Source organism: Callorhinus ursinus, unplaced genomic scaffold (genome assembly GCF_003265705.2).
Source record: "Callorhinus ursinus isolate GAN/ISIS: 27379988/994484 unplaced genomic scaffold, GSC_fseal_2.0 scaffold34, whole genome shotgun sequence".
NCBI lineage: Eukaryota > Metazoa > Chordata > Mammalia > Carnivora > Otariidae > Callorhinus > Callorhinus ursinus.
In genome coordinates this window covers 10,235,061-10,258,876 of record NW_027397096.1, presented here as the reverse complement: position 1 = coordinate 10,258,876, position 23,816 = coordinate 10,235,061, and the positions used below count along the sequence as shown (strand labels likewise).

The following is a 23,816-nucleotide window of genomic DNA, read 5'->3' as shown; positions in this document are numbered from 1 at the left end:
TTCAAGGTGAACTGACAGGATTTGCTGTTGGATTTCATGTGGGGCGTGGAAAGAGAGGAGTCCAGGATGACTTTAAGGTTTTTGGCCTGAGCAATTGGAAGGACAAAATTGCCATTTACTGAGATGGGGAAAAACAATGAGAGAAGCTAATTTGGAGGAGAAATCTGGAACTTAGTTTTGGTTTTATTAAGCTTTTTTTCCCCCTCCATGGACCTGTTTTAGCTTTAATGATTTTGATCAATTATATTAAGTTTAGGTTACCTCCAAAACATTCATATGGAGTTGTTGAAGAGGTAGTTATAGCTATAATTCTGGAGTTCATGGAAAAGTCTGGGCTTGACTACATTTGAGAGCCATCAGCATATAGATTGTATTTAATACCATGAGACTGAGCAAGATTACCTAGAGAATGAAGCAAGAGAAAAAAAGAATTGATTCAAACCCCGAGTCCTGGGACATTCAGACATTTAGAAGTTGGGCAGATGAAGGGCAACCAGCAAAGGTGATTGAGAAAGAGCAACTGGTAAGCTAAGAGAGTGAGGGAAGAGTGATTTCCCAGGTTCCATATAAAAGTGTTTCAAGAAGGAGGAAATATAGTATCATCCTGATACCAAAACCAGACAAAAGCAACACAGGAAAGAAAATTACAGACCAATATCTCTTATGAATATAGATGCAAGAGTCCACAGAGTCCTAGCAGACTTAATCTAACAACACATAAAAAAGATTATGTACCATAACCAAGTGGGATTTAGCCCAGGAACACAAGGTTGATTTAACATCAAAAATCAATTAATATAATACACCATATCAACAGAATAAGGACAGAAACCACATGATCACTTCAACAGATGCAGAAAAAAACATTTAGCCCTTTCATGATAAAAACACAGCTAACAAAAACGAAAATAAAAAACACCACCACCACACATAGCAAACTGGGGATAGAAGGGAACTTTTTTACTTGATAAAGAACATCTGTGAAAACCCACTTTTACCTACTCAATGCTGAAAGACTGAATGCTTTCCTCTAAGATTAGGAATGCGACAAATATGTCTGCTCCTGCCACTAACACTCAACATTGTACTGGAGGTCCTAGACAGAACAGCTAGGCAAGAAAAAGAAATAAAGGCATCACATTGAAGCGGAAGAAGTAAAACTATCTCTTATGTGCAGATGGCATGATCCTATATATATATCATATATATAGAAAATCCCAAAGAGGGCGCCTGGGTGGCTCATATGATTAAGCATCTGCCTTTGGCTCAGGTTATGATCCCAGGGTCCCGGGATCAAGTCCCACTTCGGGCTTCCTGCTCAGCGGGGAGCCTGCTTCTCCTTCTGCCTCTGATTCTCTCTCTCTCACGAATAAATAAATAAAATCTTTTTTTTAAGATTTTATTTATTTATTTGACAGATAGAGACACAGCGAGAGAGGGAACACAAGCAGGGGAAGTGGGAGAGGGAGAAGCAGGCTTCCCGCGGAGCAGGGAGCCCGACTCGGGGCTTGATCCCAGGACCCTGAGATCACGACCTGAGTGGAAGGCAGACACTTAACCAACTGAGCCACCCAGGCACCCTTAAATAAATAAAATCTTAAAAAAAAAAAAAGGAAAATCTCAAAGAAGCCACCAAAGAACTATCAGCTAATAAACAAATTCAGCAAAATGTTAGGATACAAGATGTACACAAAAAAAATCAGTTGTGTTTCTATACACCAGCTGTGAACAGACTATTCCATTTATAATAGTATCCAAAAGAATAAAATACCTGGTAATAAATTTAACCAGGGAGGTGAAAGATTTGTACACTGAAAACGGTAAACGCTGTTGAAAGAAATTTTAAAAGACCTGAATAAATGGAAAGTCATCACATGTTCATAGAGTAGGGGAGTTAATATTCTTAAGGTGGCAGTACTCCCCAAACTGATCTTCAGATTCAATACAATCTCTATCAAAATCCCAACTGCCTCTTTGCAGAAAGTGATAAACTGATCCTGAAATTCATATGGAAATGCAGGGGACCCAGAAGAGCCAAAACCATCTTGAAAAAGAACAATTAGAAGACTCATACTTCCTAATTTCAAAACTTACTACAAACCTACAATAATCAAGATACTGTAGCACTGGCATAGAGTTAGGTATATAGATCAATGGAATACAATCAAGAATACAGAAATAAACCTTTACATTTATGGTCAGTTGGCATTCAGCAAGGGTGCCAAGACAATGCAATGGGAAGTGAACTGTCTTTTCAACAAATAGTGCTGGGACAAATGGATATCCACATGCAAAAGAATGAAGTTGGTGCCTTCCCTCACACCTACCCAAAAAATAATTGAAAATGGATCACATACCTAAATGTAAAAGCTAAAACTATAAAACTTTTAGAAGAACGCATAGGAGTAAATCTTCATGAACTTTGGTTGGGAAATGGGTTCTTAGCACTTCAAAAGCACAAGTGACAAAAGAAAAAAATAGATAAATTCGTCTTCATTGAAATAAAAAACTTTGGTGCTGCAAAACAGGAAAGTGAAAAGACCCACAAATATTTGTGGGAGAAAATACTTGCAAATCATATATCTGGTAAGAGACTGGTATCTAGAATATATAAAGCACTCTTACAGTGTAATAATAAAAGATAAATAACCCACTAAAAAATGGCAGGGGCACCTGGGCGGCTCAGTTGGTTAAGTGTTGTCAGACTCTTGATTTCAGCTCACATCATGATCTTGGGGTTGTGAGAACGAGCCCCGTGTCAGGCTCCACGCTCACTGGGGTGTCTGCTTGTGATTCTCTCTCTTCTCTCCCTCTGTCTCCCCGCTCTCTCTTTCTCTCAAAAATAAATAATTTTTTTTTAATGGCAAAGGATCTGAATAAACATTTCTCTAAAGAAGTTTTTTTTTTCAAGATTTTATTTGAGAGAGAGAGAGAGAGAGTGAGCATGGTGGGGAGGGGCAGAGAGAGCGGGAGAAGCAGACTCCCTACTGAACAGGGAGCCCAATGCGGGGCTCTATCCCAGGACCCTGAGATCATGACCTGAGCCGAGGGCAGACGCTTGACTGACTGAGCCACCCAGGTGCCCCTCCAAAGAAGATATTTAAATGACCAGTAAAAAGATGCTCAACATCATTAGTCTTTAGGGAAATACATATCAAAAGCACAATGAATGCCACCTTACACGACTAAGATGGCTATAATCAAAAAGATGATAAAACAGGTATTGACAGGGGCGCCTGGGTGGCTCAGTCGTTAGGCGTCTGCCTTCGGCTCGGGTCATGATCCCAGGGTCCTGGGATCGAGCCCCGCATCGGGCTCCCTGCTCGGCAGGGAGCCTGCTTCTCCCTCTCCCACTCCCCCTGCTTGTGTTCCCTCTCTCGCTGTGTCTCTCTCTGTCAAATAAATAAAATCTTAAAAAAAAAAACAGGTATTGACAAGGATATGGAAAATATTGCTGGTGGGAATATAAATTGGTGCAGCCTCTGTGGAAAACAGTTTGGCAGTTCCTCAAAACATTAAACTTAGAGTTCCCATATGACCTGGTAATTTCACTTTTAAGTGTATATCCAAGAGAAATGAAAGCATATGCCCACACTAAGACTCGTACATAAATATTCACAGCATTATTCATAATAGCCACAAAGGAAACAGTCCGAATGTCCCTTAACTGATGAATGGATAAACAAAATGTGGTGTATCCATGCAATAGAGTATTACTCAGCTATAAAAAGGAATGAAGTACTGATAATTGCTACAACATGAATAAGCCTTGAAAACATTATGCTAAGTGAAAGATCCAGTCACAGAAGACTACATATTTTATGATTCCATATATATGAGATATCCAGAATAGACACATCTGTATAGAGGGAAAGTGGAATAATGGTTGCCTAGGGTTGGGGGTCATAGGAGGGAAATGGGAAGTGACAAGTAATGGGTAATGGGTTTCTTTTGGGAGTGATGAATATATTCTAAAATTGATTGTGGTGATGGTTGCACAACTCTGTGAATATACAAAACCATTGAATCATACAGTTTAAATTGGTGAATTGTACCAGTTTGTGAATTATATCTGAATAAAACTTTTTTTAAAAAGAAAAGTGTGACCTATGTCAGTTGCTGCAGATCAAGTGAGATACAGACTGAGAACTGACCATTGGTGTCAGCAAGTGGGAGTCATGGTGACCTTGACAAGAACTGTTTTGGTAGAATGATGGAATGGGTTCAAGAAAGAATGAAAGAAAAATCGGAGATACTGCATATAGACAGCTGTCCAGGGGGGTTGCTGTAACGAGAATAGAGAAATAGAGCAGCTGGAGCGGGGAGGGGAGGTTTGGGAGAGATTTTTTTGTTTTGTTTTGTTTTAAGGTAGGAGATGTACTTTGTATGCTGATGGAAATGGCTCAGTGAGGGAAAGTGGATGTTTCAGAAGAGAGGCGAGAAAAGAGGTATAGCAGAGTCCCCAGACAGAGTGGGAGAATGAGTGGAGCGTAAACCTGCTGGGGAATTGTCAGGTAGCACTGAAGTCAATCCACGTGAGGTCAGTGCTAATGACTTACAATGGGGGACACCAGTTCCCATGGTCTTGTCTTTTTCTCCAGCCCTGCATGGATGCAGGTACTGAGATTTAACATGGTTGGGGGTTTTGCCAAAGGAGTACAGGTACATAATCCCTTTACTGCATTTCTGATTAAAAAGTTCTGAAAACTCACAGTTTTTTGTTTTGTTTTGGTAAGTGGCAAACTTTTGTGGTGGCAACATCTGATCTGGAAGGTCACGAAGCTATTATAAACCTATAAGGCTTTATTTATCCCACCTAGTGGGGAAGATTCATATATTTTGCTGCAGCAGTATTCATGTGTTTGACTTTAGGGTGCTGTCCCAGACTCTGCTGGGGCATTTGTGTTTTATACTCTGTCTTACCTCCTAAAATCCTCAAAATTCTGAATTCCAAGACCCATCAGTCCCCAAAGGATCATGAATCTGTTTGACAGAGGGATATCACATCATGCAAGGGAGTTGAGAGTGTATACCAGGAGTGATTATCCTGATGGACTGTGGAGTCACTTCCACCTGAGGAAGGAGGGGAGTGAGCACATGAGGAGAAGAGGCAGGATGCTGCAATGGTGCCAGGATCAATGGGTTATTGACCCTGGTGGGGCCGAAGAATTATTGGAGTCTAAATGCTAGAAGGAGAATGTTGCAAAGTCAGGGAGAGGTTTGTTTCAGCTGGGCCTTTCATCCCTAAAGGACATCATTACAGAGCACAGGTTAGTACTACCCTTCCAGTTTTTTCCTTGTGCATCCTTTTAGTAAAATTTTCTCTAGTTCTGAATGACTTCCTCCTTAGTCTTCCAATACAAAAGATATATTGTTTGATGCCATTAAAAAAAACTTTGTCCGAGAATGCCCAGAAACAGTGACTGAGCTAGGGTCCCAAAGGATATATAACCCTCCTTCCCACCTTTATTAAAGATAGAAGAAGAAAAAAAAAGATACACACCAAGATAACCATCTGGTGTTCAAGGGGCAGAATACTGGAAATGAGGACTGTTGGAAATTCTGAACAAAAGAACTCTCTGTACATTGTTAGTTTGGTATGGATTAGGACGAATAGCTAAATCTGTCACTTGATTCTTGTAAAATTGTTTTTATTTGTAAGAAAAAGAAAGGAAAAGCAAACTGTCAAAAAAAAGTTCTTTAGCATTCTAATTGCTTAATTCTTAACCCTGTCTGCACATATCAAGGGCTAATACCGATAATGATTTACTTACACTCCCAGTTAATAATTAGACATCGGGAGACATTATATATCATGCCTAATGGAATATATGGGATCTGGTGAGAAAGTTTTCTGTTTTGACTAATAAATTTTAATCCAAATGGCTAAGCCTAGTGAAATATTATGGCCTTTGAAATATTTTAGAACTTGTGCTGAGAAAACAGTGTTACTTTATTCAGTGAATGAATTTATCATCCCTTCCAAATCGTAGGCCTTACTTGGCTCTCACTCTGGAGTGGAGGCATGATGCAGCACTGAATCAGAAAGTGGAAAAACTAATCAAATCCTTAAAGACCAAGGGCAGCGAGGCAGAGTCAGGCTGACTTTCAGTGGTAGACTCTAGCTATACGTTTTCTTATTTTAGTAACCAAAGGTGGATTATTTGTAACATCAGTATTAAGATGCTTCTTGGATTTTTTTCACACATCCTGATTTCTCTCCATTCTTCTCTATACTACTCTTCCTGTAATTTTGTACTTTCCATTGCAGAAGGTAGATGCTGTTCATCCCTGATCACCAGATCTAGAAGAATGCTTGCTACGTAACTTGTTTTAGAAATGGTATTGAATAACTGCTTTGTGCACGGCAGCATGCAGAGTTCTGGGGGAGGTGAGCATTTGAGTCAGACTATACCCTGCCTTTGGGAAGCTTACAGCCAGGCACAGGAGATGACAGAAATATAAACAACCAGCTTCCTTGGTGAGGGGGTATGAAAGAATTCAGAAGGGAGAGAAATAACAGTTTGGGGGAGTTCGAGAAGGCTGCAGGGAGGAGGAGATGGCATTGGATCCGGACCTTTGAAGAAGGATAGACAGCACATTAATAGAGTGAGACTGGGCAGGGTGAGGCTACTAGGTGGAGGCGATCTTGTGATCAGAGGATAGTGGCCAGAATTGCAGGCCATGGAAAGGGAATAGCAGTTAGTTGTTCAAATGGAATAAATGATAAAGGAGAGGGTCACTTTTGCTCTAATTTATCATGGTCCAGTTTGGAAAAGTCCTATAACCAAGAGCATACTTCTCAAGTATTGACTTACCATTTCTGTGAATTTCCTATGCTTTTACATTTTCTTCATTCTGCTTTTCCTTCATTTTGTATCTAATCTACTGTCAAAAATCATTAGAAAGGAAAACTGAATAATTGTACTTGTTCATTGTTAGCATCTGTGGTGGTGGTGGTGGTGATTTAGCTATGGAAGGTGTTGAATTTTTTTGCCCAAATGAGGTTTGGGGGTTATTATTGTTATCTGATGTTGACAATATCTCTGTTTATTGAATACTTAAATTTTGCTTAAGTGCATTACTTTTATCATCATCTAAAATACCAAATCAACTTTTATGAGATAAAATTATTACTTCCTTATGGTTGAGGAAACTGAATTTCTGGAGAGGTCAAATAACTTCTCCCAGATTACACAGCTAGTAAGGGGCATAGCTGGGATTCAGAACCCAGATCTGTCAGACTCCAAAGCCATGGTGTTATACTGATTCATGGGCAGATATTTACATTTATACTGAATTATGCAGCACACATATTCACATAATGAAAGCTCGTATCTAGAATCATTACATTTTAGAAAATGGGAGATGAAAATCTGAGATTTGGAATTTGAAAAAGGTATTTTGTAAATAAAAGATGTTTAAATAAAAAACACTATATTGAAATTAATTCAGATTTTTATAATAAAGATGTCAAGACACCTTTTTTTGCAATAAAAGGACCATCTCAAAGAGACTGCAGAAAGGGCATCTGGGTGGCTCAGATGGTTAAGCGTCTGCCTTCGGCTCAGGTCATGATCCCAGGGTCCTGGGATCGAGTCCCGCATCGGGCTCCCTGCTCCTTGGGAGCCTGCTTCTCCCTCTGCTTCTCTCTCTCTCTCCCTCTGTCTCTCATGAATAAATAAATAAACTCTTTAAAAAAAATAAATAAAGTCCTAGCTTTTAAAAAAAAAAGAGAGAGAGACTGCAGAAAGAGGGTATGGTTGGATTAGAGGAAGCACAAAAGATCTGTTCCCTCTCTCCTGAGAAGAACCAGCTTTTTCCTTTGAGAAATGAGATCCAAGAGGGAGGACAGATCTACATCATTTTAACATTAAAAGAATGAGAAGTGATTGAAGATCTTTTAATTCATTTGGATTAATTTTTCATTTTTGTTTTAAAGATTTATTTATTGGGGCGCCTGGGTGGCTCAGTCGTTAAGCGTCTGCCTTCAGCTCAGGTCATGATCCCAGGGTCCTGGGATTAAGCCCCGCATTGGACTCCCTGCTCTGCAGGAAGCCTGCTTCTCCCTCTCCCACTCCCCCTGCTTGTGTTCCTGCTCTTGCTGTGTCTCTCTCTGTAAAACAAATAAAATATTTTTTAAAAATAAATAAAGATTTATTTATTTTAGTGGGGAGTGTGAGAGGGGGAGGGGCAGAGGGACTGGGAGGGGGAGAGAGAATCCCAAGCAGACTCCCCATTGAGTACAGAGCCTGACGCTCTGAATTTTATTTTATTTTATTTATTTTATTTTTTTTTTTTTTAAAGATTTTATTTATTTATTTGAGAGAGAGAGAGAATGAGAGATAGAAAGCACGAGAGGGAAGAGGGTCAGAGGGAGAAGCAGACTCCCTGCTGAGCAGGAAGCCCGATGCGGGACTCGATCCCGGGACTCCAGGATCATGACCTGAGCCGAAGGCAGTTGCCCAACCAACTGAGCCACCCAGGCGCCCTGACGCTCTGAATTTTAGAACTTGTGCTGAGAAAACAGTGTTACTTTATTCAGTGAATGAATTTATCATCCCTTCCAAATCGTAGGCCTTACTTGGCTCTCGCTCTGGAGTGGAGGCATGATGCAGCACTGAATCAGAAAGTGGAAAAACTAATCAAATCTTTAAAGACCAGCGAGGCAGAGTCAGGCTGCAGGGCTCAATCCCATGATCCTGAGATCATGACTGGAGCCAAAAATCAAGAGTCAGACACTCATAAAGAAGATGTGGTGTATACACACACACACACACACATATACATACAGTGGAATATTACTCAGCCATCAAAAATGAAATCTTGCCATTTGCAACACCGTGGATGGAACTAGAGGGTATTATGCTAAGCAAAATAAGTCCATCAGAGAAAGACAGTTATCATATGGTCTCACTGATATGTAGAATTTAAGAAACAAAACAGAGGATCATAGAGGAAGAGAGGAAAAAATAAGACAAAACCAGAGAGGGAGATAAACCATAAGAGATTCTTAATCATAGGAAACAAACTGAGGGTTGCTGGAGGGGCGGGGGGTGGGGTGGGGTAACTGGGTGATGGACATTAAGGAGGACGCATGATGTAATGAGCACTGGGTGTTACATAATTCTGATGAATCACGGACCTCTACCTTTAAAACCAATAATACATTATATGATAATTAATTGAATTTAAATTTAAAACTGAAAAAAAGTCAGACACTCAACCAGCTGAGCCACCCAGGCACCCTGTTTTTGTTTTTTTAATTCAAGTACTCTTGGGATGGTTTTAAAAAAGGGTAATTCTTTTTTTTAAGATTTTATTTATTTATTAGAGAATGCGCATGTGCACACAAGCGCGGGGAGTGGGGGGCAGAAGGAAAAGAAGGCTTCCCGCGGAGCAGGGAGCCCAACACAGGGCTCGATCCCAGGACCCTGGAATCATGACCTGAGTTGAAGGCAGACGCTTAATGACTGAAGCACCCAGGTGCCCCGAAAAGGGTAATTCTTGAGATGATGGAAGGAAATGGATCAATTCATATTTGCAATGCTGAGGTGCATGTGTGTGTAGGGTGCAGTTAAGAAAGATTTCCCTAAAGAAGAGATGATTAAACCGAGATTAACAAATGAGTAGAGAAGGATGTGGGGTGCAAGCAGGTAAATGGTTAGGGAAGCATGCCCCCAGCAGTGGCTGTGCACAAGGATTCTGTGATGGGAGTAGGCCTGGGAGCATTTCAGGTGCAGAAGGAAGACTGTTGAGACTGGAGCACGGAGATGGAAGGTTAGCCCGGAGAGGGTAGATAAGGGACCAGACAGACTGTTGAGCCTTGGGGCTGCCATAAGAATTCTATCCTCTGGTGTATCTGCATTTTAAAAATATTACTCTGACCAGGGCGCCTGGGAGGCTCAGTCAGCTAAGCATCTGACTCTTAATTTCAACTCAGGTTCTGATCTCAGAATCGTGAGATCGAGCTCCACGCTGGGCGTAGAGCCTACTTAAGATTCTCACTCTCTCCCTCTGCCCCACCCCCCAACTCTTGTGCATGTGCTCTGTCTCTCAAAAAATAAAAATATTACTCTGACTATAATTAGGAGAGCAAAATGGAGGAGGGGCAAGAGTAAATATATGGAAATCATACTAACTCAGGTGAGACCATGTCTGTTTTATTTTTCAATATTTTCCCAGCGTACTCAATACATATTTATGGAATGAACGAAGATGATACTAGCCTATAGTAGGATATAGGCCGTGGAGATAGATAAAAGCAGACAGATTCTTGAATGAGTGGATCACATACACAGGACTTGGAGACAGATTAGATATTGAATATAAAGGAAAAGGAATTCCAGGGATAACTCTTAGGTCATTGAAGTCTTGAGAACAGAATGAAACTCTTAGAGAAAGCATATGGAGTGAGAAGAAAAGGCAGCTTAGAACTGAGTCTTGAGGAATGTTAGCATGTAATTTTGGGCAGAGGAGACGGCTGAATGTGGAATAAAACCAGGGAGATGCCTCAAAGATGCCAAGAAAGTAAGAATGTCTAGTGTCACTTGCTGCTTCAAGAAGTCTAGTAGGATGAGTCATGACACATGTCCATTAGACATGGAGATCTTGAGACCTTGGCTTGAGTTGTTTCAGTAGAACAATGGAGGCAAAAATTTTAGGGTTACAGAGTTGGTTGAGGAGTGAATAGGCAATGTGGAAAGAAAACAGAGGAAAAATAGTTACCTATGGGGAGTGGGTTACTTTATGGCAATTTTGTACTATAGGCATTTATAGTAACTCCTTCCCAGCTATTTGAAATTATAGTATATGTAGATTTATTTTTTTACATACTTTAAATATAGTATATAAAAATTGAAAGTGATTCCTTTGGGGGTTAATTTGAAAGACTGGGAAGCTGAGAAGAAAAAAATGTGGTAAAGCAGGAGGCAGAGCAGAAACATATATTTTCACAAGGATTTCTTTCTTTTTTTTATTTTTATTTTTATTTTTTAAAGGTTTTATTTATTTGACAGAGAGAGACAGTGAGAACAGGAACACAGGCCGGGGGAGTGGGAGAGGGAGAAGCAGGCTTCCCGTGGAGCAGAGAGCCCGATGCGGGGCTCGATCCCAGAACCCTGGGATCATGACCTGAGCTGAAGGCAGACACTTAATGACTGAGCCACCCAGGCGCCCCTCTTTTTTTTTTTTTAAGATTTTATTTATTTGAGAGAGAGAGACACAGTGAGAGAGGGAACACAAGCAGGGGGAGTGGGAGAGGGAGAAGCAGGCTTCCTGCAGAGCAGGGAGTCCGGTGCGGGGCTCGATCCCAGGACCCTGGGATCATGACCTGAGCCGAAGGCAGATGCTTAACGACTGAACCACCCAGGCGCCCCTTCACCAGGATTTCTTGTGGGAGCTAGAGAGGAAGCTGAAGGAAGAGTAAACCCAAGCCTTGTGAGTCTGCTTTTCGTATCTCAGTGACAGAGGGACTGAAACACATGTAAGAAAAATTGACTGAACTTGTTTCCCATGCGGTCTATGTTTTGGGGAGGGAGTTTGAAAAATTCTGACTCAGCTAGACTAATAAGTAAGTTAAATAGAGGGTTGCCCCAAGCTTTTTTCCATCTCAAGCATCTGTGGCTATGAACCATGGAAGACTGAAAGGTTAGGAATCAATAACTGTAGGTCACAAATTCAGAAAGCCAGGGAATATGTGGCCATAAAACCAAATGCTTTAAAAACTACTTGGTTTTTTTGGCAAGAGTGCCAAAACAGTTCAATGGGAAAAAGAATAGTCTTTCAGCAAATGGTGCAATTGGATATCCACATGTAAAAGAATGAAGTTGGATCACTATTTCACAGCATACACAAAAGTTAACTTAAAGTGGATCATAATACAAGAGCTAAAGTTATAAAACTCTTAGAAGAGAATACAGAAGTAAATATTCATGGCCGTGGATCATGAATGATTTCTTAGATACGACCCCAAAAGCACAAATGACAAAAGGAAAAATTGGACGATGTCAAAATTCAAAACTCTTCTACTGCAAATGATACCATCAAGAGGGTGAAAAGACAACACACAGAATGGGCATTGATAAGGGACTGGTATCTAGAATATATAAAGAACTCTTACAGCTCAATAATAAAAAGACAACCTAATTAAAGAATGGCCAAGGCATCTGAATAGGCATTTCTCCAAAGAAGATATACAAATGATCAGTAAGCACAAGAGGATGCTCAGTCTCATTAGCCATCAGGGAAATGCAAATCAGAACCACAATGAAATAATATTTTATACCCAGTAGGATGGCTATAATCAAAAAGTCAGATAATAACAAGTGCTGACGAGGATGTAGAAAAATCAGACCTGTCCAACACTGCTTGTGGGAATGTAAAGTGGTGCACCTGCTTTGGAAAACAGGCTGGCAGTTCCTCAAGATGTCAAACATAAAGTTACTATGTGACCTAGCAATTCCACTCATAGATATTTACCCGAGAGAAATGAAAGCACGCATCTGCACAAAAACTTGGTCATGAATATCCATACCAGCATTATTCATAATACCCTTATTAATTATGGTTATAATTAATAACTCAGATATCACTCAATTAACGAGTAGGTGAAATATGGTGTATCTATACAATGGAATATCATTCAGCTGTAAAAAAGAAGGAAGTACTGATATATGCTATAACATGGATAAACCTTAGAACACATGTTAAGTGAAATAAGCTAGTCATAAAAGACCATAAATTGTATGATTGCATTTATATGAAATGTCAGGAATGGGCATATCATAAAGACAGAAAGATTAATGATTGCTTAAGGGTATGGGAGTATGTGGGTGGGGCTTACTGAGGATGGTAGCTAATAGGTTTGGGGTTTCTTTTAGGTGGGATGAAAATGTTCTAAGATTGGGGCGCCTGGGTGGCTCAGTCGTTAAGCGTCTGCCTTCGGCTCAGGTCATGATCCCAGGGTCCTGGGATCGAGCCCCACATTGGGCTCCCTGCTCAGCGGGGAGCCTGCTTCTCCCTCTCCCTCTGCCCCTGCTTGTGCTCCCTCTCTCTCTGTGTTTCTCTCTGTCAAATAAACAAATAAAATCTTTAAAAAAAAAAAAAAGATTCTCTTTTTTCCTCCCCTGCTCTCTCTCACACTCTCTCTCCAAAAAAAAAAAGGAAGAAAATGTTCTAAGATTAAATGTGGTGGTGATTGCACAACTCTGTGAATTGACCAGAATACACTGAATTATATACGTTTTGCATGGGTGAATTATATAGTAAGTGAATTATATCTCAATAAAGTTGTTAACAATTGCTTGGCATTATCAGCAAATCAAAATAAGTGTTCTTGGTATTATTTCTAGTGTGTTGCCATGTTTTGTTTTCGGGAGCAGAAAAATATTCATAAGGGCTTTAATCAATATAACCTTGATCCTCCTTTTTCCCCTGCGGGAATTACAAAATTTCTCACTGTGAATTTGCAGACTGGCAAGATGTTTCAGAATACCTGTAGTGGTCCAACCCCCCCCCCCCCGCCAATCTACAGGGGATATGATCCAAAACTCCCAGTGGATCACTGAAGCCATGGATAGTACCAAACCCAAAATACACATTTTTCCTGCACATACATACTATGATAAAGTTTAATTTATGAATTAGGCTCAATAAGAGAATAATAACAATAGCTAATAATGAAATAGAACAATTATAACAATATACTGTAATAAAAATGTGAATGTGGTCTCTATCTTATTGTGCTGTACTCCCCCTTGTGATGATGTGAGATGATAAAATGCCTGGGTGGCTCAGTCATTAAGCGTCTGCCTTCGGCTCAGGTCATGATCCCAGGGTCCTGGGATCGAGCCCCACATCCGGCTCCCTGCTCTGCAGGAAGCCTGCTTCTCCCTCTCCCACTCGCCCTGCTTGTGTTCCCTCTCTCGCTGTGTCTGTCTCTGTCAAATAAATAAATAAAATCTTAAAAAAAAAAAAGATGCCTATGTGATGAGATGCAAATGATACCATCAAAAGGGTGAAAAGACAACACACAGAATGGGCATTGATAAGGGACTGGTATCTAGAATATATAAAGAATTCTTACAGCTCAATAATAAAAAGACAACCTAATTAAAGAATGGCCAAGGCATCTGAATAGGCATTTCTCCAAAGAAGATATACAAATGATCAGTAAGCACAAGAGGATGCTCAGCCTCATTAGCCATCAGGGAAATGCAAATCAGAACCACAATGAAATAATATTTTATACCCAGTAGTGAGGGGAATGACGCAGGCATGTGACATAGCATCAGGCTCCTGTTGGTCTTCTGATGATCCGTCAGAAGGAGGGTCATCTGCTTCCGCACCGTGGTTGGCAGCGGGTAACTAAAACCGGGGATAAGGTGGGGACTACTGTATACTCTGGACATTGCCAAATAAATCCTGACAAATTCTTCTTGGGTCATGAATTATCTAAGAAATGGTAAAATATTATGTTGCTGAGAAGTTTTGGAGGGCAGAAACTTCCAATACTTTATTTAGGTTTCAGGTAGTATGTTTATACTACTGTTGTATCAATTTCAGTCATTTATCAAATCATCTCTTGACTTCCCTTAACGGCAGTGAGGTGCTAGCCCTTCTGTACTTTCTGCCTCCACACTTCTGTTCTCCGTTCTCCTGGTGTACTTATTGTCACAGTTTTGTGAAAAGTCAGTGTTTACAATATTATGACTAAGTAAATGTACTGTGATTCTATTTCCTTACATGCTTGTTTCTTCCTAGAGCGAATAATGCCTGTTTTCAAAAGATATGCTTAGTGTTCTATGTACCTCCTGCTATTTTTTCCCCCCCACACGCCGAATGCCTTGAATACATAAACTAACTTAATCATTTCCCCGCTCCCTCTGCCTTTTTCCCTGGAGACCTTATTTCTAGGGCCTTCTTGACTCGGTTCCTTTTTGGAACAGTTGCTCTCTGGGCCTCTGCCATCAGTAGTCTTGGGACCTGCCTTTGCTGCTTACCTGAGTTAGACTTGTTTTCTGACATCTCACGTCTTTCTCCTTCTTGCTGTATGCGCTCATTTTACTGAGGCACATCTTCCTGTGAAGGAGCATGTGGAAAGTAAACCGTTGAGTCTCTTTACACATGTGAAGATGTCTCCATGTAACTCTCATACTTGGTTAATCCTTTGTGTGTGGAATTTGAGGTCGAAAGTCCTTTTCCTCAGAATTTTGAAGGCATTGCCCTGCGGTCCTCCGCTACTTGTTACTGCTATTGAAATGTCTAGTCCCACTTAGTTTTCATTTCTGAGTATGCAGGGTGACTATATAATTTCTTGCCAAAACTGGGACATTTGAGGTACTAGCCTGAAAGAATACTAGGACAACAGGCGTAAACCAGGACTCTCTGGGGTAAACGGGGACATACGGTCACCCTCTTTATGTGTGACCTATTTTTTCTGTAAGTATTTAGGATCTTCTCTGTACTTCCAGTGTTCCACATTTCATGCTGATGTGTCTTGGGAAAGGTCTTTTTTCATTCATTGTACTAGATTTTTGTAGGCTCATTCCTGTCCTTCGATTTGGGAGATTTTCATTACTGTTACTCTAATTATGTCCTCCTAGCCTTTCTTAGTCATCCGGATGTTTGACATTCTGGATTGTCCTCTCTATTTTTTTCTTCTCTTACAAATAAGCAAGGGCATGTTATCTTTTTGCCTTTTTGTTTTATAGCTGAAGGATTTTTGTACATTTATTTTCCAGTTCTGTTGAAATTTAATTTTTTTTCTGTTTTGTGTTTAATTTTTTGTTTTACTCTTTTCTCACATCCTCCTGTTCTTATGGGAGCATATCTTCTTTTCACTTCTCTAAGGGTATCCATTCCTCTTTCTTTCTTTTCTTAGGTTTCTTTTGTTTTCCTCATTGCTTTCTGGGGTCCCCTCCTCTATCTGCTTTGGTCTGTCTGAGCCTTTCCTCAGATGCCAGTGATCCTTAACTCTCTTCGTATTTAGTAGTAAAACATTTGGAGTATCTCTGAAACCTGAGCAGAGCTTTTTGGCTCCTTTAACTATAATCGCGCTGTGAACTAAGGTCTTGTTTGGAATACTCTTCAAATGGCAGAACTTGGAGATATTTTCCGGGGAGTGGAGGGATCAACCATGCAGTTTCTCCAAGAGGGACTCCTCTGCTCTCCTGCCTGGGAGATTTTGTGTCAGGCTGCTGGCATTCTGCGTGTAGGGTAAGGGAAGGAGGCAGAAGTTCCCAGAGATCGGCATGGCGCCTTTCCCTTCTACCTCGTCCCAGCCTTCTGTGCCTCCGAGCCCTCTGTCTGGAGCTTCTGGGGCTCAGTTTTTCCAGAGAAGAAAACTTTTTCTCCTGGTGAGAGGGGGTGGGGGAGGGGGATGGTCACTGGTCGGAGAGTGGAGAGGCCCAGTGGTGCTGTCCCTCCCGCCTCTCCCTCTTTGGTGGTAGCCGCCGCTGCCGGGGCCACTCCTCACAGGGACTCTGCGGGCCTAATCAGGTCCCCCCTTACCTTTATTCCCTCTGGGCACTTGGGTGATAACTGCCTCTTACTCTTGCATCTCCTGACTGTCTTTGAAAAATTTATGAAAATCTGCTCTCATTAACTCTCCCTTGCTCTTCTTTCTCGTGGGTTAATACATTTGTTTTATTCCTCTCCTGTCTTTTAGAGGGGTTGGGAAGGGAGAAGAGATAAACTAATGTGTTCAATCTGCCATTTTTAACTGATTCTGGCATGCATTTTTCTAGACAAAGTATTATAAATGCTGATTAGATGCTGAACAGTACCATCAGGGCTATTCCTTATGAATGTTGTTATGGGTTAGGTAGGTTTTTGTGGGCTGACCTGGGGACCGAACATCTATGATTTTCCCCTAGAACTAGAGAAACACTCAAGCTTTTGTGACCTGACCCTGGAATTAAAACAGACTAGAACAAAAATATGAATGCGTGTCTCCATTTTCCGAGTCGCAAAGAAAATTACAAATACTGTGTCATTATTGTCGAAAAATGAAAAGCTCCAATAACTGTAACAGAAACCTGTATTTTAATGGAAAGGTTTATTTATAAAGTTAAGCTATAAAAATTGAACCGAGAAGCAAAATTAAATTCTTCAGCAGTATTCCTAAAGCTTAATTTTTTAGTAACTTTTTTGAAAGCGGTTTTTCTAATTAAATTAAAACCCAGTGATTGTGTTAGCTGTGGGAAATAGCAATAGCTACAGGAATAGTTTGTTTACTTGTATTTTCTGGCTACTTTCTTATTCCTACCTTACATACAACAGGATCTGCAACACTGGACTGAATAAAGTAGACTTGGCCAGATTGACCAGTAAAACCATCTTCCTTGTCACGAATGACTAAGAGTATCTGTGTAGGGCACTTGGGTAGTGAAAATGCAGCCAAGGGGCTCTTGGGTGGCTCAGTTGTTGGGCATCTGCCTTCAGCTCAGGTCATGATCCCAGGGTCCTGGGATCGAGCCCCGCATCGGGCTCCCTGCTGGGCAGGGAGCCTGCTTCTCCCTCTCCAGCTCCCCCTGCTTGTGTTCCCTCTCTCGCTGTCTCTCTGTCAAATAAATAAATAAAATCTTAAAAAAAAAAAAAAAAAAAAGATAATGCAGCCCAGAATATGGAAAGTACAGAGTGCTTGAAAGTAAATGCTGCACCAACTAGGTGTTTGAATCGCGGGACCACTGCAAACCTAACAGTCGCACGGTGGTCGTGAGGCTCCAGTTTCCAGCCTTCGGGAAGGGCACATGGGGCTTTCTTGCAGAGGATCACCCCTGTTGTGCTGGGGCAGCCTTCCGTGAGCACTTGCTCCCAGTGGCCTTGACAGCCCCAGTCTCAAGGGATCAGAGACGATTAGGAAAACCAGGAACTGTTGTTCCAGTTTCTTCTGTGGCTAGAACAAGGTAAGGGCAATGAGATGCAGCCACTCCATTGTTTCCCGTCCCTTTTTGTATTTTCTTTCCCTTCTTTTTCTTCTCTTTCTCCTGTTTTTCTTCTCCACCTCTCCCCCTTCCACCCCTACTCCCTGCCATGCTTCTGACAGAACATTGACTGGGAACCAGGAGCCCATTTTGGCTCAGCCTTCAGGGCAGCTGTTTACAGAGGAGCAGGGCTACACGGGTTTACTGTGTCGTATGTCTGTGTAACACTGGGTTTGGATCTTGTATTTAGCTGCCAGAAGTGACTGTGATGAAGTAGCAGAGATAAACTGATAGATTGGCTGCCAGAAAGATGTTGGGAATCAATCAGATAAACAGGGTAGAGAAATAGCTGGCTGTTTTCTAGTGATAATAAACCAGTGGCCTCTGGTCCCCGCATTTTTAAACGTAATTGCTGTAGTAATAATGTCCAAAATAAGCAAATGAAAAAACATCATAGGAGGGTTTTTAATTGCGATTGAGATATCCTTTTCCTTTTGCAATAAAGATTCATCTTATATGGAAATGAACATTTCTGTAAATTTGTTTTACTTCTTCCAGTGCCTACTTACATAAACAAATGAAAATTAGAGAGTGAACTACTTTCATAGGAATTTATTCTTCCTTCTCGATCCTCCCACAGACTTCAGCTGTTTAATTTGGTGAAATACAGCAATACAGATTGCTACCATGCCTCACCTACAGAATCATTCCCTTTTTTTTGTGAAGAAACAAGTTTTAAAGTCAAACCTGTATTATTGACAGATGATGAGCAGGATTATTTTAGTGTCTCCCCTTAGAGTTCTCTCAGAAGACTTTTGGGATTTTAATCTCTATTGCTATTTCCCTGCACATAGCACTTGTATGAGAGAGATGTATCCAGTTTTATTATCATAATTTAAAACTCTCTTCCTTTAATGTTTAACCTTTCTTTATTTTTAAGCAGGCTCCACACCCAACGTGGGGCTCAAACTCATGACCCTGAGATCAAGAGTCACATGCTGTACCGACTGAGCCAGCCAGGCACCCCTACCTAATGTTTAACTTTTAAACATTACTCCTCTTCCCCAAGGACTTTAAGATCCAATGCAAATACTTAAGTCTGTGTGAAAGGTATAGATTTACACTCTGGTCGTATGCAGTGGCCTGCCCAGGACTAAGAGGAGATGAGAGTAATTTAGAGTGCCCGTGGGGTTCGTTGTATGGGAAGAGAGACTGGTTCTCTCTGTTGTATTTGCAGTACACACATATGATTTCTGTCAGGATCCCTTTTAAAACTGTCGTGGCTGTGAATGTGTTGGTGTCATACGTGGTTAAATCTCTTCATAGTAAGCATGGTGGAGTACAAGCCATGGAAAGCAAGAGAATGAAGTTCACACTTTTAATTATATGTAATAAAGGCTTTTGCCTGAGGAAGACCTTCCTGACTATTGGAGGTTATAGGTCAGAAGTTAACCATGTACCATTATCCTATTGGTGAGAAGCTGATGCATTTTCCTTTTTGCCATACAGCCTTTCCCACCTGACCTTTTAAAGATTCTCCAATGGTATCGATGAGGTGGACAAAACTAATCATAAAAACAGTGAAGGGAATGTTGCACACTCATTGATCCATTTGAAATGAACTGCAGTACAATAAGTCTTCCAAATGGACTTCTGTTCTCAGCTATTGCTATATAGCCACCTTTTTAAAGATATATAAATATGAAAGGGTTAATGGGAATTCAGTCATGCTCTTGCCACCGGGGTTGTCCCTTATTGATTGTAGTTTTAGAGCTGTCACTATGCCATTCAGAATTCCTCCTGTGCCCTTTTAAAGTCACTTGGTCCTGGGAGATGATAAATAAATCAGTTGCTTTTCTTTTTCCCATAGCTCCTTCGAGAACTCATAGAACGGAAGACCAGCTCCTTGGATCCCAATGATCAGGTGGCCATGGGAAGGTAATTTAGGCTTTCTCTTCATGCAAGCAGCCTATATAATAATTTCTCCCTTTGAGTCCCCTTAATTCTGCCTCAAAGGCAGTGATTGGCCCCGTAATTATAAAAGTTAAGCAACATAAAAAAAAAAAAAAAGTTAAGCAAGGCAGTAAGAGCTAGAAAGACAAGGTGATGGAAATCCTGTTTACCCTACACCTTGCCTTATGTGCAGTTGAATAAGAGATTATAAAACACTTCTATGTCTTTGTTTTAGGGTTTGTTTTTCAAAGTCCTTCTTAGGCTCTTTGCTCTCTGATTTGGGCTATGATTGTATCTGTATCAGTCCCTGACCACTGGATAAAAAGCAACCACCCAAATGTGTCTCTCAGCTGTCCGAATGTGGCACGGTGCACAACAGGTTCCTTGCTTATAGTTGAATCTGCTTTGTTTGAGTCTGCCCTAATTTAGACCTTCACCCCTTCAGTAAAAGCCTCGGCACAATTAGAAATGGAACGTGGCAGCATTATGCAGATGTCAGGGTAGAATGTAAAGTAGTGGAGGAAGGCTCTTGTGTGTATGCTTCCTCCTGTGGTTGGAAAATAAAAAGGGCATTTAGAGTGCTACCTAATGAATAGTGTACATGTAAATAGCCATGAGCCATACTTTGCAAAAGCATGAAAGGAAACAAAAGCTGAAAGTGCCAGAATGGGATTGTGGGCAAAGCAGCATTCTGAGAACGCAGTGAAAAATTTGTGTTGATGAAATAATTTTATTTGAGTAAAACATTATTTGGGTTTTAGGATAGGATATTGTTGATACTTTGTGTATCTCTGGAATGCAGTGGAGAGCTGTTCACTATAAATTTAATGTGATACAGCAAATTGCATTTAAGTGGTGATTATATTGTACATTTATCTGGTTTTACAATAAAATAGATTATGGTAATTAAGATTATATTAAGATTACAGTAATTGGATTTCCCTAGATTATTTTTTTCTAATGTTGAGTTTTTGTTGTCTAAGTCAGGTAAGATGACTAGCTGCTGCTGTTTCTCCTTTTTTTCACATTTGTTCATATGAGGAATTTATGAAGATTTTTCTTAGCTAGTATCCATTATTTGAAAAATTAATTCCTTTTCATCTAAAATGACTGCAGAATATGTGAATCTTGTTTGGATCCTGATTCAAACAAACTAACTGTAAAAGTGAGATGATCTGGGAAATTCGAAGACTGACTCAGTATTTGGTGGTAAAGAATTACTGGTAACTTTTTTGTAGGTGTGACAATCGTATTGAGACTATATTAGGAAAGAACCCTTACCTCTCAGCAGCACATTCTTAAATACTACAGATGAAGTGAAAATGAAATAAAATGGCCGCAAAACTAATGTCAATAGTGGATAATTATAAAAAATTAGCAAACATTGGAAAGTGCCAGAAAAAGTACTTGGGTATTAACAAAGGGAAAATTGAAGAATTCCTGTATTCAAACCGAACTGCAGTTGCGATATTAACAATAGAACATCCTGCACAGCTAAAACATTGCAAGCAAACCCAAACAGCTCTACTCCGTTTGCTGGGTTTTACTGTGGACTTCGAGATTTAGTGCCTGTCACAGCAACTCTAGATACTAAGGAGCATTGTTAACCAAATTTGCTGTAGAATTTCCCAGCTGCCATTTGTTTTTTTTTCACCATTGCACAAATCCTTTTCAATTGATTAGTCGCTTTGGCCCCAGACTATCTTGAGGAACTTGATGTGGGTTGATTTCTTTCTGCAGGGTTGTTAGTGAGAAAAATTCCAATTTGTCAATAGGTATAACTATTTCTGTTAGTGATGATGCATAACATTGCTTGTGAATTTCCCAGGCAGTGGCTTGCGATCCAGAAGTTACGAAGCAAAATCCACAAGAAAGTAGATAGGAAAGCCAGCAAAGGGAGGAAACTCCGGTGAGTTACTTTTTAGAAAAGATTTTAACATGTTACAGCTCTTATATTTTGGCTGTTATGTCAATTCTCTATTTCTTCTGATGATTCTGTTTTTAAGGATCAGAAAAATAATAATATCTGTGGCTTTTGGGGGACTCAGTTTTTCTTATTCTAAAATGGAAATACTACAGTTTCAGTTCCTTTTTGTTCTGCTGTTGTAAGGGGATGGGTTAAATAACACCTGCATTTTCCTGAAAGAGAAATAAGAAGAAAATAAGGTGGTTTAAATTGTCTTAGTTTTTCTTTTTCTGGTTTTTTTTTTTCCTAGAGCGAGAGAAGGTGGGAGTGGGGAGTGAGAGGGAGAGAGAGAGAATCCTAAGCAGGCTACACGCCCAGCCTGGAGCCTGACACGGGGCTTGATCTCACGACCCTGAGACCACCTGAGCTGAAATCAAGAGTCGGATGCTCAACTGACCGAGCTACCCAGGAACGCTGAAATTGTCTTAGTTTTAAAAAGCAATTTCTACAGAACAGTATAACAATTTTACTTTGGATGCTTATTTAGAATAGGATTATATTGGTCCATTTTCATGAGGCCATACATGTACATGCTATGCTAAGAAGATATAAATGAAGGATTCCAGAGAATATTAACAATGTGCTTAAATGAGATGAGAAATACAATTTTTTTTAAGATTTTATTTTTTTTAAAGATCTTATTTATTTAACTGACAGAGAGAGAGAGAGACAGCGAGAGAGGGAACACAAGCAGGGGGAGTGGGAGAGGGAGAAGCAGGCTTCCTGCCGAGCAGGGAGCCCGATGCGGGGCTCGATCCCAGGACCCTGGGATCATGACCTGAGCCGAAGGCAGTCGCTTAACCAACGGAGCCACCCAGGCGCCCCTAAGATTTTATTTTTAAGCAATCTCTTCACCCAACATGAGGCTCAGACTTACAACCCCGAGATCAAGAGTCGCATACTCCACCGACTGAGCCTGCGAGGCGCCCAGAGAAATATAATTTTTATGAGAAAACAGATTTCTGACTATAGGAAAACCCTCAATCCTGTGTGAGTATTATGTGTGGTATACAGATAGATAATATTTTATTATATGTCTGTTATGTACTATCATTTGCACAAAGCCTCCATGTCAAAGAAACTACTTATAATTGAGGTGCACGTGTAAAAAGAAAAAACTCTTAAGCTCATTGTGTTAGGACACTTTAGACGGATAGCCAATTCCACATCTTATTAGAGCCTACCTGTCATTGAATTCCCTTTAGACAAATGTGGATCTGCCTCATATTTAAGTAACTTCAGGGAAGCAGATTTCACAACTGCTTTAATTAACCTGTTTTTGTTTTTAACAAACTCACCAGGAAATGTGTATTTCTCTCTAACTTTGCATAAGTGCAAAGCAGCGTTTCATCATCTTTTTATGTAAAGTCACTTTCTTAAATCTCAGGCTAAATTGTTATAATTTGTTTAACTTTTTTCATATTTGGAATTTCCAAGTCTTCACACTTCTCCAGGTTTGTTTTTACTGGGATGGTTAAGAGCATAGACTTGAGAGCCAAACTTACTCTTTAATGTTGAGATCATTTTTCTCCAGTGCTGTATTTTTAAAATTGTAGCTTTATGAGACAATAAATGTTCTCTATAGGGAGGACCCTGGAATCTAGGGAGGCTTGGGTTCAAATTCTGGCTCTGTCTGGCTGTATGATTTTGGTTGTTCTTTTATCTCTGTAGCTCACTTTTCTCATTTACAAAGTAGCGATAATAATCCCTACTTTATAGATTTGGTTTGAGGATTAAAATGATTTGTAAATGTCTGGTATGTAGTAAGCATTCGAAAGTATTAATTTCCGGGGCACCTGGGTGGCTCAGTCGTTAGGCCTCTGCCTTCGGCTCAGGTCATGAGCCCAGGGTCCTGGGATCGAGCCCCGCATTGGGCTCCCTGCTCTGCAGGAAGCCTGCTTCTCCTTCTCCCACTCCCCCTGCTTGTATACCCTCTCTCACTGTGTCTCTCTCTGTCAAATAAATAAAAT

At 40.4% G+C, this 23,816-nt stretch overlaps 1 protein-coding gene across 1 annotated transcript in view; it reads left to right on the top strand.

Moving 5' to 3' along the window:
* The window catches only part of AATF (apoptosis antagonizing transcription factor), a 100,244-nt gene that overhangs the window by 46,787 nt on the left and 29,641 nt on the right, over nucleotides 1-23,816 (top strand). Inside the window, exons 9-10 of the mRNA XM_025851189.2 lie at nucleotides 19,798-19,865; nucleotides 21,709-21,789. Of these exons, the coding sequence (XP_025706974.1) occupies nucleotides 19,798-19,865; nucleotides 21,709-21,789 (149 nt within the window). The remainder of the gene's footprint in view (nucleotides 1-19,797; nucleotides 19,866-21,708; nucleotides 21,790-23,816) is intronic.